Source organism: Polyodon spathula, unplaced genomic scaffold (assembly GCF_017654505.1).
Source record: "Polyodon spathula isolate WHYD16114869_AA unplaced genomic scaffold, ASM1765450v1 scaffolds_1265, whole genome shotgun sequence".
Classification (NCBI taxonomy): domain Eukaryota; kingdom Metazoa; phylum Chordata; class Actinopteri; order Acipenseriformes; family Polyodontidae; genus Polyodon; species Polyodon spathula.
Genome location: NW_024472748.1, coordinates 24816 through 41581, shown reverse-complemented (window position 1 = coordinate 41581; position 16766 = coordinate 24816). Strand labels below are relative to the sequence as shown.

The window sequence follows — 16766 nt, the reverse complement described above, 5'->3', positions numbered from 1 at the left end:
AAAAAAAATTAATAAAAATAATAATAATTAAAAAAAACATGCTTATATTACAAAACAGATTGGGGTGGCTGTCAAACTACGGATTTTGACGTTTCGGTAAAAACAAAATATATAAACATATGTTACTGCACCTTTAAAGGCCTGTAAATACATTATAAACACCAGCACATCGCAACAATCCGTGCATGGGGCAATAACCCGTCAGCTGGGCAACCCTGTCAAAAACGCGTCGCATTCTCCCTTTTTCTGTGTGTACTGTTACTCACATGCAATCCGTTAGCAAAATGCTGATCGTTAGCTACACCAAATGCTGTGTCTGTATGCATGACACCAGCGAGGCAGACTCGGTCAGAAATGAGAGGTCAGAAACAGCATGTGTACTCACGCCCTGGATTTTGGAAACCCCATAGATAACAGCACGTCTAAAGATGATCCATGTTTTATAGTCCCCGGCTTGAGGTTCTGCCGTATTCTCCTGGGGGTCACTTTGGAATAGAGCTCGTCCTTTGTAGCCATATTCACCGTTCCATTTAGTTCCACCAACCGCTGAACTACTGCTGCTGCTGCTTCAATACTACGACTGCTAGATAAACAGCCGCTGCAGATTATCTTTATACTTTAATCTCCCCCCACTGCTCCCGAGAAGTGCAGTTCAGCCGAGAATGCAGCTTCCTGGTGTACAGTCACTACGGTGTAGGAAGTGACTTCTTCTTTGTTTATGTTTGTTTGCTTGCTTGCTTGTTTGCTAGGGGCTGTCAAATAGCTCTTTGAAATAATAATAATTCGAGAAACGCCACTTCCTCTCCAGCCAGCAGGAATGCGCAATGACTAATTTATGAATGGATCATGAGCAAGGCAAAGCTGAATGTCAGCGGGTTTACATTGCCACATATGGCTCCTCCGCCCCCATATTTAAAGGCATAGCGCACGCATCTTATTTATAATCACTTGTTATTTGAGCTCCAGTCTCGAGTCACTTTCCCCTGTCAGTTCTTAATCTAGTGTAAACTGCATATAAAATGTTTAAAGTTCAATTAAATACGCGAACGCAAAGTTCGCCAAGTTGTGCCCCGATTGATTGTTAATTTCAATACAAAATGTCAATCAGCGCTGACAATGCCCCTACAGCCAGGCCAGCAACACGTGGTGGTTTATGATGTGTAAGAATCCCTTGATTAAACTGTACCGTGGCATCAAGTCTACAAGGTCTTCTGAATGGAGAACATTCAAGGTCGAGCAGCAAGAGCGCTCAATGCTTCCTGCACTGGTTAGGACTGTAAAATGAAAAGCACGTTCCTCGTGTTCAGGTCCTGGTTAATAATAATAATAATAATAATAATAATAATAATAATAATAATAATAATAATAATAATAATAATAAGTTCAGTTCGGAAATACGCTGCTGTATCTATGTTTTTAATAGATTATGTCTCACGTTCGTTTATCCGTATAGTTTTATATATGAAGGCATGACTTGGAGTCCTAATGCCCGTGAATAGCTATTCAGCCTGCCATTTGCTATTCTATATGTACCAGCTGCCTGCCTGCCTAAGATACCACAAACATGGTATCTTAGGGTGTGGGGTTTGTCCACTATTCAAACATCCTGGAGTGTGTTATTCCCTTTATAAAATAACATCTAAACCATCCCAGCACAGTGCAAACACGAAACTGAACCCATAATTCAGCTCATTTGATAAAGTGGGTTATACTTTAGAGTTGCTGGCGCTGGGCATCGCTATGCTTTAGAGCTGCTGGCGTTGGGCATCGCTATGTTTTAGCTCCAGTTTTGCATCAGGTAGCTGTTTGCCATATGCCGTGGGTGACCTTTTCTTTGTCTGTCTTTTTGAGAATTGCAGCCTATCGCTCACCCCAGCTGTGCTGCTTGCAAACTCATCACAGCCTGTAACACACGGCTAGGAGAGATCCTGTTAAACTGGCAGTAAAACCACTCATTCTGAATTTCAGAGTGAAACATTATACGTGCCCGTCCTCTTTACTGAGCCTGAAGTTCAATGTGACGCTAATAAATGGGAAATTGTGCCTGATGTGTGTTTATTACTCTGTTCTTCCCTCATTTCAAGATGCGCATCTATTTTCTCAGAAAGAAGAACTCTGTTCACATTCTTCTTCCCTCTATAAAACCTGCGTTTTGCTGCTTTGCTTGCAAGCTAGGATGCTGTGAATCTAGAAGCATGTTCACGCTTCCTTACAGGTCAGTGAAACTGCAATCCCTTTAGGTGACAAGGTGAAACAGAGGACACACCGACGCAGAACTGGAGCTGTTCCAAGAAGCAGGACGCCGTCGTTGACGGCCATGGTCGTGAAAACCCCAGCACTTCATCGACCTTCACTGAGCGCTCTGTTTATGCAACGCATGGAAAAGAAAGTTTGTTCAAAACCTAAACCCCAGAGTTGAATTTCTTAGATTAAGCTCTGCGTCTGTGCAGCAACACAGTGGAACAGTGTGATTCACCCGGTCATCAGCATCATGAGAAAAGATTTTGGACGTTTGATTTCTCAGCGCCTCCGGGAAGTCAAGCAATTCAAATGAAACATCATTCCAAGCAGGGCTCTCCACATATGGGCATTGCAGAGGCTTTAAAACAACAGCGCAAAAATAACTTAGTCACCTCATATTGCTCGTTGCTATTTTTTTCCCGAAATCCTTTCGGAGTTTTCCAATACAAGCTTATTTTTAAATCCATTCTTAAGCGAATCATCCACGTTTAAGGACAAAAGCGTGCAATTAAAAGGTAAGCCCACGTGTTGTTCAGGTATAACAGCTGTTAGATGACAGGGTCGACCGTTAATGATCTAAAGCAGTGAATCTTTGAAGCTGATCTTGTGTGGACCTCACTTCCCAGTATGTTTATTGTCTGTAGCAATAAGTGATCTATACACCATCCCCGGGGTGAAACACCCACTGTATTAATAAAGACTGAAACACCATCAGTATTTAGATCTGACTCAGGGGTGTCCAATCCCAGTCCTGGAAAGCCATTCCACTCCAGCTTTAACAGGTAACACGATATCACGAACTACTTTAGGGTCTGGATGGAGGTTTATTTGGTTTAACGATTTAGCAGAGGGTTGGAACAAAGACCTGGAGTGGAAACTCTAACTTTGACCACCCCTGTTTCAAATCATTAAAATAAACCCATGTTTACTATTTGGTCTAGAAATTCTACATAATGAAAAACATTCAGCAGTTTAATAACCACTATCTGAAATAAAATAAATAAATAAATAAAAGACCTAAAATCGTTGCAGAATAAACACGTTCCAAATAAACAAGTCCAAGTGAGGCTTTCACTGCTGTTTGTTTGTTAGTTGTTAGAGATGGAGGAGTTGGGGGAGTTTTCTCTTGGGACATTGCATAACTTCCTTCAAGCCACAGAGAAGGCAATCAGTATGCAAATATCAGAAGTGAAGTGCTACAGGGATGTCCCCTGCCTGCACCCAGATTAACACTTTCCCTGCCAGGCTGGATCTCAATACACCCCCAAAACACTGTGCATCACCTCCCAAAACACTGTGCACCACCTCCCAAAACACTGTGCACCACCTCCAAGCACCTGATCACACTGCAGGCTGCTTTTAAAATGCCCGGTGTTGCAGAGGGAATGCGATCGTTCTGTGGGTCTGTAAGCATGCGGAAATACTGCTTGTAATATTTCTGTGAATATGCGTTGGTGTGTCTCAAAGGTTATTTTTTATCTTAATTAAAAAAAAAAAAATTCATCCCAGGTTTCTGTCTCCTCATGGAAAACTATCAGATCCTTTTTTTTGCCTATAGCTGCTGGCTATTCAGAATAAACAAATAGTCCTGCCATGGATCAACGGACTATGGAAATGCAGTCAGATAATGTAAATGACATGTGCAAGCTGCTGCTCTAGTGGGTGCACACCGGCTTGCATCATGCATTCACACAGCATCCTGCCTCTATGGACTTGTTGATGATGCTTCCTTGAAAAGCGGCTGATTCTCGGTCCGCTGTGTCTGCAGGCCAGCGTCCTCCCACGCAAGCTGTGAAGAGAAACCTTGAGGCTGCACTTGCTCCTTCCTTCGCTCCAAGCAGGTTTGAGAACAGGCTCTGCATCGTTACGCTGTTATACTAGAACAACAAGGAAGGCTTTGACTGAGGCGCGGCGCATCTCTGTGGAAGACTCGTCTGCATGGCTAGAAGAAACTGGATAGTTACCTGCACCAAAAGAAAGCAGTGCATCTGTGAGACCCCAGAAACAGCCAAAAGAATTACAGCTATTATTTTTTATTGGGGAAGCTTTGATTGTTTTAGGTTCTTTAATGGAACTAAGAGGTTAGATTCGCACTGTATTTTTGCACCTTTACTAAGCTTCCCCCCTTGGTTATACTGTGCATTTCCCATAGTTTATTAATATGCTTTACCCAACCTCTCTGTGCTTTACAATGCCTACCAATACCTGAGCCTGCCTTCACTATGCTTTACTGCACCACCTCGGCCCCACTCCATGTGCCAGCCCTACACGACTGAAGCTCTGGAGTTTCCCTTGTTGATTATTAAACCCACAAGGACAGCGGCACTGGAAACTAGAGGGAAGTGTTAACTGAGCTCAGCGTTGTGGAAAAACTCCCCCCAAGCAGTGCCATACCAGAGTACACAGCCAGGGCATCATTCGTACAAGCGTGCCATTATTAAACGCTGGATGAGTTTTATTTAATGTGACTCGTCTGAGTGCTTCCAGCTCCACGCTCAGAAACCGTTCAAAGTGGAACTGTATGGAAAAGAATTGGGGCCCAGTTCAGAGCAGGGATTTGTTCTGATTTGTAAGCTGTGTCGTATTAACCAGGGCACGCACAGACAGAGGGCCTGTTAATCTCACAGGATCTGAAAGGACAGAAATACAGAATCCAGACTTGATGAGATTATATGCAGACTGAAACATCTTTAGGAGGTTAAGAGAGTTTGATAAAAGTCTGATGAAGGCTCCGGGTGAGTCATACAGTCAGGAGAGCGCAGGTTCATGTCCTGGCTGGGTGAAGTCACCAGTCTTCGCTGCGGATTCCACAAGGAGTGTCGCACTAGCTCCGCTCTTGAGTTGCTGGATGTTAGAGAAGAAGCTGGCTCAGTGGGATTGGAGGACGCTCACTGAACCTTCAACTCCCCTGAGCTGTGTGGGGAATTGCTGCGGTGAGGGCAAAATAACCGGGCTTTCTAAATTGTGGAGAAAAATCAGGGAAGTAAAAATAATAGGGCACTCTAAAATAAAAATTTTAATAAAAAAAATACAACAGAAAAGCCGAACAAAAAGAAACACCTGAATTTTGTAAATGCCTTTATTTCATAATCATTATAAACGTGTTTTTAAATAAACTACAAAAAGCGTGATTCAATTACAGTACCATGGTGAGCCTAGTTCACAACAGAGGCAAAACTACTGCCTAGGTCAAAACAGTCCATTAAACCAGGTTGCTCCGGTGCTCTACTTATGAACTGCTAAGGATTAGTTTTTAATTCAGCAAGCCAGTCTGACAAGCAAACACCATGCTCTACTAGCACAGAGAGTGGGGAGGGGATGGAACGGATGACATAATGTCGAGGCTGAATCACTGGGATCCTTTCAAATCTGACTTGACAAAATGAAGAGATTTAATAGCCCCCCTTCGGTTCGTAAATGTTCTTTGCGTATAAGGTTTTCATTGTCAGATCTGTTCTGTAAGAACCAGTTAAACCAGTCCAGTGCAGCTGCCTCACTGGCCAAAGGCAGAGCGAGGATCGTAAGGCACGACATGGCAGAACACACAGCCAGCCTCCTGGAACGCGCTCTTCAACGCCACCTAGAGGTGAACAAACACACTGCAATCAATTCACACATAAACCAGCTTAAAAACAAGATTGCAGAGGAGCTGGCTTTGCGTTCTATTTCCACTAAGAATAAGCAAGAGTTTAATTCTTGAACACATCTCCAGTTCCCATCCTGTTAAACAGCGAAGCTCTTACCAGCTTGTCTGAGTCCAGGCAGAGCCCCACTACAGCTCCTCCACTGCCAGGCAGTTTCACAGCGGAGCTGAACTGCAGAGACACACAGAGACAAGAGGATTCCAGTCCAGTGGGAGAACTCTGCTTCATGTCATCTAATCAGTCACAACTATGAAGCACTCGATGCTGCCCCATGCAGTAACCCTAAAAGCTATACATTTCCACAACACATGTTCAGACTAGAAGTCTTCTGTTGTATGTAGCAATACTAAAAGTACAATGAAATTCTAGGGCAAACATTTTGACAAGAAGTCTTTTTTAAAGTGAGTTTTTTTATGTGACTAGCGAGCCTGGTAGTTGCCCCTAGTTACAACTTGCATGCATAAATTCAATCTGGTGAAACAGTAAACTGAGGTCTCTTTATAAGCTCTCTAAAGGTTAAAGGGCTGGCTGTTATAAATATCAAAGCATAACACTTGTTTACCGTCCTGGCTATTTGTACCATCTTCAGATTCCCTGGACCCAAACACTCATCCGTGTAGACCTTCCTAAAACACCAGACACACTGCTGTTAGAGCTGGGTCTCTGCGCAGGCAGAAGATGAACCTTTGAAACACCAGGGTCCTTCTTTATAATGTAACACATTGTGTGTCCGGTTCATTGCTATAAGATTAGCCACCTTGAGCAATTTAAAGTGAGCGGTTTCACCGGCTCAAACTGCGTGAAACAATTGCTGTTATAATAAGAGTCACTCTACGCCGGGTATTATACTTCTTAAAAACGAGGCTGTACTCATGAACCACTATTAAACAGAACGACGTTTATGACTGTGTTCTGCGCACCAGAGATAATACCTGATTGAAATGATCCTTTGCTGCCACTTCCTCTGTTGTCTGAATCAAGAAGTTGACGTTAAGTTTTCAGGTCGAAATCAATGTGTTTTTTTTTTTTTTGGTAGGCCAGAACATCTAATACAAACGCTGTGCAGTGAAACCTAAAGTAGAAATCAAAAAGTCACCAAAAAGGGACATCTGTGGCTGCTTACTGTCTTTCATTCCCTTGAATGAGGAGCCGGAGACATCTCAGTTCAGGGTTCACTGTATTTACCCCGTTCACAGACAGACAACAGGAGCAAGTACCTTCTTCAGCACTAAAAGCTGGAAATGGTTCATCACCTCCTCAGTTCAAAGTTCTGGTTCATCAGCTCTGCTAGTTTGGACCAGTCCCTGGACTCGAGGGCCTCCCTTTAAAAATAAATACAGAAATAAAAAAAAAAAACAGTCATCCTTGTGTTCTTTACTTTCCAAGTCAGTGTCTAGGCTATCAGATATTAGGAGGAAGACATTACAGAAGGCGTTTTCCCTAATGGCCGACACACTTTGCAGATGCGCTTAAGCAAGGCATTGGTTTTGAAACAGACACAGGTCCGGGGATTTTACCTTGCTCGGTCTGTCAGCTCAGCAAACGATTTCATGGCTTCAATGACATCAGTGTCCCCTGCAAAGAGACACGAGTCAGGCTGAGATACTTTAGAATAATAAGAGAAGTGCGGAGCTTCAGAAACATTCAGGTGTCACTCTTTTCACCATCTATATGCAAGTGACAGTTTTCGTGCAATACAGCACCTAAGGTTTGAAGAGTCCCTTTTTACTACTCCCCCTGTCACTGTGCAGTTGAAATCTTGATTTGTAATACTCCGAAGGTCCAGCGCTGTCGAGGACCCTCTCCTGCATGTTGCTCCGCACTTATAGAACCCCCTGCCACCCCCCTGTGTTTTACACATCTCTGTTCAGCTCAGGTCACAAGTAAGAGAGGTGGTCTCCACCTAGCTACAAAACACATTTCGATGCATTTAGCAGTCTCTGCTACAGAGAGGCCCAGGACTGAATGAAGGCTGTCAAACCTCAAAAAGACAGAAAAAATACTAATTTTATCAGGGAAACATTGGCGGTAGGTGACGTGCAGTATAAATGTGACAAATAAAAGTGATAAATATAGCCTTCAGGCTGTAGACTGTGGCTGGACATTGGACCCAGGTAAGTTTAAGGGGCAAATGAAATCAGGGTTATAGAGAGAGAAGTGGCCTCACCGCTCAGCCAGCGCTGCCGCACGGTGCTGTGAATCCTGCCCGAGTCGCTGGGGTCTCCCAGGTAAGCCAGCCAGAACGGGGGTACACTGCTCATGTCTATCGGAATATAGCTCCCTTCAACACAAAACACAAAAGACTGTGCTGGAGAAAAAAAAAACATTCTTCAAATAATTCAAGATTGAAAGCGAGACCTTAAAAAAAAAAAAAAAAGAACTGTTTGTTTCGACTGCGTTGATAAACGTTTTCTTACGTTGTACAGCGGCTTAAAAACACAGATCAACTTCTAACCCTCCCCAAAACAGAAGAAAAAGGGATCATGCACGGCAAGCTTCATTTCATTCATCAAAACCAGCTTTAAAAAAACAGAACGTCTTTAAATCAGTCCTTAAAGGGTTATGAATTGGAAAGAAAACAAGAAGAGCACGAGATGGCAGTCACCCCAGTGTAGAGACAGGCAGACAATGCGATATCTAATTGTTTGAATACCATAGCCATGCTTATCCATCAGCTCTTTGCTGAAGTCCATGTATATCAGCCCCTCATAGACCTACAATGAAAAGCAAAAACGTTTAGAGTGGAGCTCACATTTCAGGGACCTCATTTTTCAGGAGCTAGGTTTATGTAACATTTTAACACGTGTCACACAGCCCGCCCTGCCTCTTCTCTGTGTGTGAGGTGGCAAGCAGCCTTGCACATATCCGGAAATGAAGGAAAAGGCAACTAACAAACAAGACACTGAAGAGAAAGTAAACATTCTTTAAATGTACAGTACGTTGTTACACAATACAAGTTTCCATCATTTCCTGGGGACCCTCTGGGTAACCACTGTTCTCAAACTCAAAGGCTAAAAGACTAAAACAAAATCACTACAAACAGAACAGTGACCTGCACGACTCGATCCTGAAGACCAGCAGTGATGAAGAGTTCATCAGACTCCACATCCAGGACAAAATTAGCACGGATCGGCTTTGGAAGATCCTTTAATAAAACAAAAGCAGAACAACCGAATGAGACAAAACGTACAGCCAGTCACTGCAGCCCTGCACCGAGCCTCCCTCCCTCTCATTAGAGGTGACAATCCCCCAGCTCCGCACAGCTGGGAGGCACGACAGTTCTGCAGAAAGACAGGGGATAAACTCAGGCTTGAGGTGTGCCGAGACTCCCTGCTCCTCACCCCATCACTTCATCAAATATCTATCTACAGGCACATCAGTCAGAGGCAGCACTGAACAGTTCACTGGCGGGACATCAACTACTAATATTTGTACTAATATTTACAGAACGCACATTTGAGTGATTAGGAAGATCCATACATTAACATGTATTTAACAAAGCTATTGTCCTCATCAGTACCGTACAAATAAAAATACAAGTACCTGCATTTTGAAGTGCACTGTTTCTTGGGAGACTAAAATGTTTCTCCCAGCACAATGTGCACACACCCACACGTCACAACGTGATCAAAGCAGCCCTTCAAGCGTTAGAGACTTTCAATAAGGTTGTATAAGTGTCCAGAGTGACTCATCCCATGAAGACTCTGCTGGAGTGCAGGGTGAGTCATGCAATCAGGAGCTTGCTGGTTGGAATCCCGGTGGTGTTGAGTTGCAGGTCTTGAATAGGGGTCCACAGGGAGCACTGGCCATCGCGGTGGGTTGGGGAGGGAAATGACACAGTTCATCTGCTTGTGCTTCAGTGACCTATACTGGCCAGTCAAGCTGGATATTTCCCTGGTTCAGTAGCTTGGTAACATTCGTTGCTTCTGTTCAAGAGTCAGCTGACTGCAGGAACGAAGGTTGTCTGTTCATCTTCAACCCCCTTGACCAGCACAGGAGCAGCATCAGGGCAGCATTCAAACTGGGCATTTCAAACAGGGCAACAAAGCAGAGGCTAAAAAACACTAACCTAAAAATACTGACAAACGAGTACTTACATTATCGGTTAAATTATAGAACTTCATTAAGCATTTTAGCGTTGCAGAAACGATAGCACTAAAAGACAAAAACAAGCATTATTCACACGTTGAGGGTTGATTCTAAAATAAGAACTTGCAAAAGAAGTTACACAAAAGCATTTTTAACGTGTGTTTCAAACAGCAATGCTGCTGGTAAGGCCGTGGTTTTGCTAATGGTTCTTCATGGAATAATAAACGAGGTTCGTGTGAAGCTGTCTGTGATACTAAATGCTGTCTCTAAATTAACTTCACTACAGTTTCCCGGTTCTTTTGCTTTGGAACTTGGGGGTAACGGGACACTACAGAGCAGGTCTTTTATATAAAGTAGATCCTTGCATTTAAACTGGCAGCTTAACAATACTACTTTATGTCTTGCTGCTTTATCATGTTCGTGTTCCTGCTGTAATATCGTTTGCACATACCTGCCGTTTATAAGTGACCAAATCCAGAAAACGATTGAGAGCAACTGCTATAAACGGAGCATGGCACTCTAGTGCATGTTGGTCCGCACCTATTAAAAGTCCCCCCCTGCCACTTTGCTGGACAGTGAAAGTTCCCCCCTCGCTTGAAACACACTGCTCAAATATATCTTCTGAAAGTGACCAGCCCAGAGGACACTGAGGGACTCCAGATCCTGCGGACCAGCATGGGTGAGAGAGCTGTTCACTAGGCTTGACTCTTCAGGAGACATTTCAAAGGTAAGAAATGTATTATGAATGACAGCAGTGAGTAACAAAGTAGTCCTTTTTCTATGACTGTTGGTAAGGGGAGGGGTTTACCCGGAAGGCACACTGACCTGCTGCCTGCCAATCCCTGTGTGAAAGGAAAACAAAACAACAACAAAAAAAAGCATGATTCTGTTTCATCTGCTAAACTCATGTGAACACCGACTAAGTCTGACTTTACAATGCTCCTATCTCAGTTAACAAGTGAAATGGCTTTGGTTTGGACCTTACATAATACTGTCTGATATCTGAAATGTTTCACTTCTTTTAAGTCATTCATCTGCGCAAACAATTTCAAGTATGAAAGAATAAGCTGAATAAAGTTTACAAAAAGTTTACACATGGGAGCAGCCATGCAAGATATAAAAACACAAACAATGGACATCAGGTGTCTCTATAACCGAGTGGGGTCTGCTACCACCTAGTGGTGTATCGCTGTACAATAGGTACATTGTCCACATGTTAGAGTCGTTCAGAGCAGCCCATCTCCCGCTGCACAAACCTACCACTTGGCGAGGGATGTTGGTGTCATACTTGAGTGTGAAGTTCTGTTTGGTGAGGGCAATTCTGAAAGAAAAGGGAAAACAGAATGATAATTATAATCAATGAATAATGTCCTGGAAGAGAAATGAACAACATACAGCTATTGGTGACTATGCCCCCCCCCCCAAAGAGTTTTTGTGCCTCTTCTAATGCAGTAATATATGTTTATAACAAGCTTGCCACCGCGTTCTCGTGATTCTGCCAGGCTTCCTCGCTGTTGTGACACGGCCTGTCGCACAATGGGAGAAGAGGTAGGCACACAGCATGTGGGGTACTGCATTACCCACTCAAAACAATAATTAGTGCACTAGCTGATTAAGGTTAATTACTGCAACTGTCTTTTTAAAAGGGGCTCATTTTTATGTCTGCTCCTGTTATTAATTCTATTCTGTTTTTCCTCGGCTGACGCTCCAAAAGCCAAGCTAAACTTGCACTCTTAAATGAGTAAGAACGCGTGTCCCCCTTACCCCTGTACGGAGCAGAACTGGTAAAACTTCTTACAAGTTGCTTGTAGTAACCTCAGCCCTCCCAGGTACCTTCAGGAAAGACAATCCGATTGGTAAATATAAGCATAGTGCCACACAGGACTCAGAAACAGGAAGTGCCCTTTTTGATTCTGGTTGCTACGGTTACTCACCCCTCCTTCCTGCTGATGCAGTACAAGTCCTGGAGGCTCCCAAACTCTGTGGGGTCGTTCAGAGGGTGGGGAAGCAGAACCTGGCAGACAAACCCAACTGAAAACAGAGAACTGCGACAATTTCTCTAACTAAAAAACTACAACCTAATGATACTGAAATAACGTGTGCTCATTGCAAAAGGAATGGTGAAATTCCAAGCCTGCAGGCTGTGTGCTATCTAGGCTGCGTGGAAATGCGACTAGAGTTATTTCAACTTGTGCCAAGTCTCACCTTGGTGTATTCTTCAATAGAAAGCACCCTGTAAAATGCAGCCATCGTTCTTACCAGTGTCTGGCTTTTTAAAAGAGTGACTTCCGCCCAGAAATTAGAGATTGTCATGGCGATGGTTTTGCCATTAAACCCGTCAGAGGGATTTCCCATAATTCCAATCCTGCACAAGTTCCAAAGACAACGAACACACTATTAGAACTTTACCTTCTTTGAGTGCTCAAGAAAAAAGATCAGGTTCCGGTTTAACAAACAGCTCCAATAAACAGTAAAATTGCATGTCGTTACCTTGCATAGGAGCGGCATGTGATCGAATGTGCAGGAGAGGCCTGCTGCATCGCAGAATAGTGAGCTAACCACTTGGTATAGTCCGAGAGACCCTGATAATAAAACGAGTAGAAAAGCTTCAGCTCCTAGTGTTCTAGATATTACTGCTTTACCCTGTAGGACAGTCCATGTATTTAAAACACTGTGTAAAAAAAGTGCTTCTGAAGAGATTCTTTCAGCCTCTCGTCACAGAGTCCTGGAATCAACCCAGCCTCTATTTCCTGTACATGCTCAAGTGCAATCATGTTTAGGTGGGGTCTACCTAGAGCACAGTCTTAGCAAAACCTGTGTAGACTTGCATACAATATGAAAAAGGACTAGATATGCATTTCTCACCACTTGTCCAATGAGCTGAAATCTGGTGGGCAGCTTCATCCCCGTCACTGGGACCCTTTGCTCATTGATCAGCCATTGCTGGGTATTTATAAAGCAAAGACACACACTGATTTTTAAAATTGATTTGAAAGAATAAGCAGCTTCAAATGTCATTGTCTTAGTTTTACAGCCCCCTTACCTCCTTCATATCTGCAATCATTCTGAATCGTTTTTATTGCAATTACTCTAAAACTGCTTGATTTGTAAAAGTCTGGCTTCAGGACACGTTATATATAATGGTTGTACAGAAACTTGTATTCAAGTTCTTCGCAAAAAAAAAAAAAAAAGAAACCATTTTTGTTTCCCACAGAAGCAAGCGAGGGCCCGGCAGGTAAAACCACTTCAAGATGAACAAAGACAGCACAGATATTATTACCAGGTATTTCCCCAGGACTCTGTCTTCCACTCGAGCCTGGAGTTTGAGGAACTGGGTGAGGGTGGGCAGAGTCTTCTTCTGGAAGCAGTAGAACACCACACTGGCTAGTCTGGACTCAGTGAGCTCTGCAGTGGGCTTCTCCATGAACTTTGTTATTCTGAAAAACACCTAGATTAGCTACAGCTCAATCTCACACATTCTCTCACAGTGTTTTACATTACAGTCCTCTTGGCAGTGTATAATGCTCAGGGTTATTCACAGTGTTTTGTATTCCATTTTAAGACTGTTGCATTGTCTTTGGTGACACCTGATAACTAGAAAAGTAGACAGACATTAACATTAATGCTGATCTTTTCTCATTCTTCACTCTACCTGTGGGTACTGGGGCACACTTCCACAATCCCTCTGGACGTTGCTGTCTCTCCTTCCTCCATCTCATAGTAAATTGCCAGCTCACCTTGCTGAAAAACACTTTCACAGTTTAGTATCTTTTCACATTCAAGCTCAAAAGTATGCATCCTGCATTCGAACCCTATAGCTTTCACAGCAATGAAGCCTCTGAGCCGAAACTAAGGCGAGCAAAGGTGGGGTCCTGTTGCTGTTGCCATATAGAGGTGGACCTGAGCTCACCTTTAACCTGAAGAATCTCAGGACCTGAGCGATGTCGAAATTCTGATCCGCACACAGCATGTCTCCCGCGATCTGAAAGGAAAAGGGAAAATGATGTTTCACCTTGCACTCCATGCTCAGCACATAAACACAGTTCATTACTGTGTGGGGAGGGCTGGTCCTGAGCTACAGCATTAATAAATATAGATGTGTTTCCTGTTCTTGACGAGCCATCACCATGCTGTTCAGTGTTAACACAGATAAGCGGTGAACTGCACTCTTTATCAGTTTCCTAACTGGGAGGGTGTTTAAAGTGCTGGAGGGATTCCTCACCACCATGACGTCATCCTGCAGCACCTTGCTCCGGATCGCCAGCTCCACGTCTGCCACGGCCCCCAGCCTGGTCACGTAGGTCGTGGTTCCGTCGTTGATAATGTTTTCCACAGGGAAGTCATTGGCAGTAGCCCAGCGTTCATAGTGCTTATACCTGCATTTCAAAAGACGTTGACACAGCAGTGACCGACCAACTGCCACGGCTGGTGTAGCTAACACTGTGTATTTAGCATTCCTTTTACACATCATGTCTGAGTGTTATACAGGTGTGCTACAGTTCTACAACAATTGAATCAATATCAGGCTTTTTGACTGTCAAACTGATTAGGGTAGACTTGCCTTCGTAACAATATAGTGGTGTATGTGTTTTTACAACCTTGTTCTGAGAACAGCATGTTCTAAACCGTGGAGGTGCTATCAGTATAACAGAAGGGTTGTATTTACTTGTCTGCGTTGGTGACCAGGTAAACCGCACTGAACAGCTGCCTCCTAAGAAGAAGAAAAACACCCAGCATGTACAAAATGTAAGAATCTAAGAAATGCTTCAAACGTTAGATTTCTCTCTCTTCAAGTATTCAGCCAAACAGGAAATACAGTTTTTGCTCAACTGAACTATTTTATAATACAGTATGGGTGTTTGTTACCTAGGGCCCGGTTCTCAAGGCTCTGTAAGCAAATTTGAAATCCAGTTTAAAAGTTTAAATATGCAACGCTCTGTTTTGTTCATGCACGATTTGTTTGTACAGTTTTGTAAGTGGCAGGTGTAAAGGTGAATTCCTGGTGCCACTGTGGGTATCCACTCCTACCCAGGACTCCTCAGATTCCACGCAGACTTCTGATACCCACGTGTTCACTGCTTCCCACCAGAAGTCGAGGATTTTCTTTCCACCAACTCCGGGAAGGAGAGCCTTCGGGATGCCGGTTAGATGAGTGTACAGGCCAGTGGCATCGTTCTGCAATCGGATAACAAGACAACACAGCTCACGGCTTCTGGTCACAGCTTTACTCTTTTCTGGGACTCACAATGGACACCTGCGGCACTTTGTGAACGCGCTACAAACATTCACTATAAATGAATCGGTGGAGTCTGACAGCGACGCTCCATATTGTGACAGAATTCCATGGAAATACAATCACAGCCCAGGGTTCCAATGCATTGGGTATCCCTCTAGCAACTACCAGTGTGCCGTTTCTTTAGCGGACACTAAAAAATAGTTTTTCAAATGTATCTTTGGAATGAAACTTTGTATCACTTGGCTATAAATGGAATCAATGAACTGTGCAAAGTTCAACTCAACATTCGCAACTTTGTGCGCAACTTGAAATCCGCAGGGGACTCGTTTATTAAAACGAGTTTAGAAATATATATTATCACCTTTTCTGTTTTACCTGTAGAATAGTTTAAAGATGTTGTTTACAGACTTTATGCGTTGTATTCATGTCCCAGGACAGTGTTATTTTGCAGGTACGGTTTCACATTGCTGTATAGTATGCATGTGCTGGCCTCTAGCCTATCACAAAGCACGGCGGAATTCTCCGCGGCTCACACTACGTGGAAGTCTGTTTCGCTCGAAAGAAACCATCCTCGCTCCGAAGTAAATAAACCAGCTAAAAAAATAAATAAACACACAACCTGATGTTCCAGTACCTTGATTTGTGTTTCCAACAGCGTGCCGTGCCCAGCAACCAATAAGATGCAGATCATTTTCCTGAAACAAAAGCACAAGCAGAAGACCTATGCTTTCCCAAAACCTGAGGCGTGTTTTATTTCTGGGTAGAGCTGTTTACCGTATACTCCCGAAAATAGACGCATATTGCGCTTCTGGTTTCGGGAGCGGGGTATGTATAGTCTTTGGAATTCAGATTCGTTTCAATCAGTTTGCAGATAAATTGTTTTCTTAGAAACATTATAACGATAAACTGAACTGTTAAATAAAGACTTTGTGGATTAGCAGCTGTATTTCTGCAGCATATTTATTAAACGGAGCAGCTGGTGTTTTATGATTTATTTTTTGTCATTTAAATAGAGTATAATGGTTGTTTTTTCTGGTTTAGTCTGTCTGCTACCCTGCATACATAAGCTTAGTTACATATGGTTATAAAATTATACTGTAAATGTCAGTGACACATTTAAGGAAACAATGTATGACATACAATGTTCCATACTCTGACTTGCAAAATATTTCCTTTCTGAAGACTGCGTGCACATGAACACTTGCATATCTGAGCAGGCATTGTGTATACTGTATACTGCCTGTTATAGGTGGATTGATAATTCACAAACACCAGTGATCCTGTCCGCTCTGGGAGCCTGGCTTCAAATTGAGATCACGAGGGAGCTTGCTGTCCATTGTGATCATGACTTTTCAAAGGCATTAACATTTCCACTGTGAAGAGCCTCTTCATCTAAATCACACACCAGGAGTCCTGCTGCGCTAGGTCCCAGGTGTAGAGTTTGAATGCCAAACTCAATCAGGTTGGGAGGAAGCCATGCTATTGACCCAGTGCAGCATGGAACTGGTTTGCATGCAGCATTAGGGGATCTTGAATACACTGTGCATATAAACAAG

At 43.2% G+C, this 16766-nt stretch overlaps 2 protein-coding genes across 9 annotated transcripts in view; both read right to left on the bottom strand.

The window, feature by feature from the left end:
- LOC121309402 (ubiquitin-associated and SH3 domain-containing protein B-like) overlaps positions 1 to 855 on the bottom strand; it is a 33701-nt gene extending 32846 nt beyond the window's left edge. The window contains exon 1 of the mRNA XM_041242307.1: positions 386 to 855. Coding sequence (XP_041098241.1) covers positions 386 to 516 — 131 coding nt within the window. The 5' untranslated portion in view covers positions 517 to 855. The remainder of the gene's footprint in view (positions 1 to 385) is intronic.
- Positions 856 to 5321: 4466 nt separating this feature from the next.
- Positions 5322 to 15995, bottom strand: LOC121309400 (glucuronokinase with putative uridyl pyrophosphorylase). 8 transcript variants are annotated; one of them, XM_041242302.1, is made up of 23 exons: positions 15845 to 15995; positions 15043 to 15149; positions 14641 to 14685; positions 14197 to 14350; positions 13885 to 13956; positions 13627 to 13715; positions 13255 to 13411; positions 12840 to 12917; positions 12465 to 12556; positions 12234 to 12339; positions 11909 to 11988; positions 11739 to 11807; positions 11235 to 11295; positions 10800 to 10816; positions 9983 to 10040; positions 8938 to 9030; positions 8539 to 8599; positions 8053 to 8166; positions 7403 to 7460; positions 7139 to 7207; positions 6448 to 6511; positions 5985 to 6056; positions 5322 to 5821 (listed from the first exon to the last, which is right to left on the bottom strand). In XM_041242302.1, exons 1-23 carry the CDS (start codon positions 15899 to 15901, stop codon positions 5735 to 5737), a joined length of 1860 nt encoding a protein of 619 aa, XP_041098236.1. In that variant the 5' UTR covers positions 15902 to 15995; the 3' UTR covers positions 5322 to 5734. The 8 variants fall into 8 exon arrangements, 5 of the variants coding, with proteins under 5 accessions (XP_041098236.1, XP_041098237.1, XP_041098240.1 ...); XR_005948636.1 differs by having other exon boundaries at positions 5793 to 5821; positions 5985 to 6174; XM_041242303.1 differs by lacking the exon at positions 14641 to 14685.
- Positions 15996 to 16766: the final 771 nt, after the last annotated feature.

Bases quoted from the DNA above. Each gene is read 5' to 3' on its own strand.
- LOC121309400 (XM_041242302.1), bottom strand. From the start codon at position 15,901: ATGATCTGCATCTTATTGGTTGCTGGGCACGGCACGCTGTTGGAAACA. The intron at 7,208-7,402 runs GTAAAATCCCCG...TTATTTTTAAAG, and splicing joins GAGCTGACAGACCGAGCAAG to GGAGGCCCTCGAGTCCAGGG. The intron at 6,512-7,138 runs GTGATGAACCAT...CTGGTGTTTTAG, and splicing joins CAGAACTTTGAACTGAGGAG to GAAGGTCTACACGGATGAGT.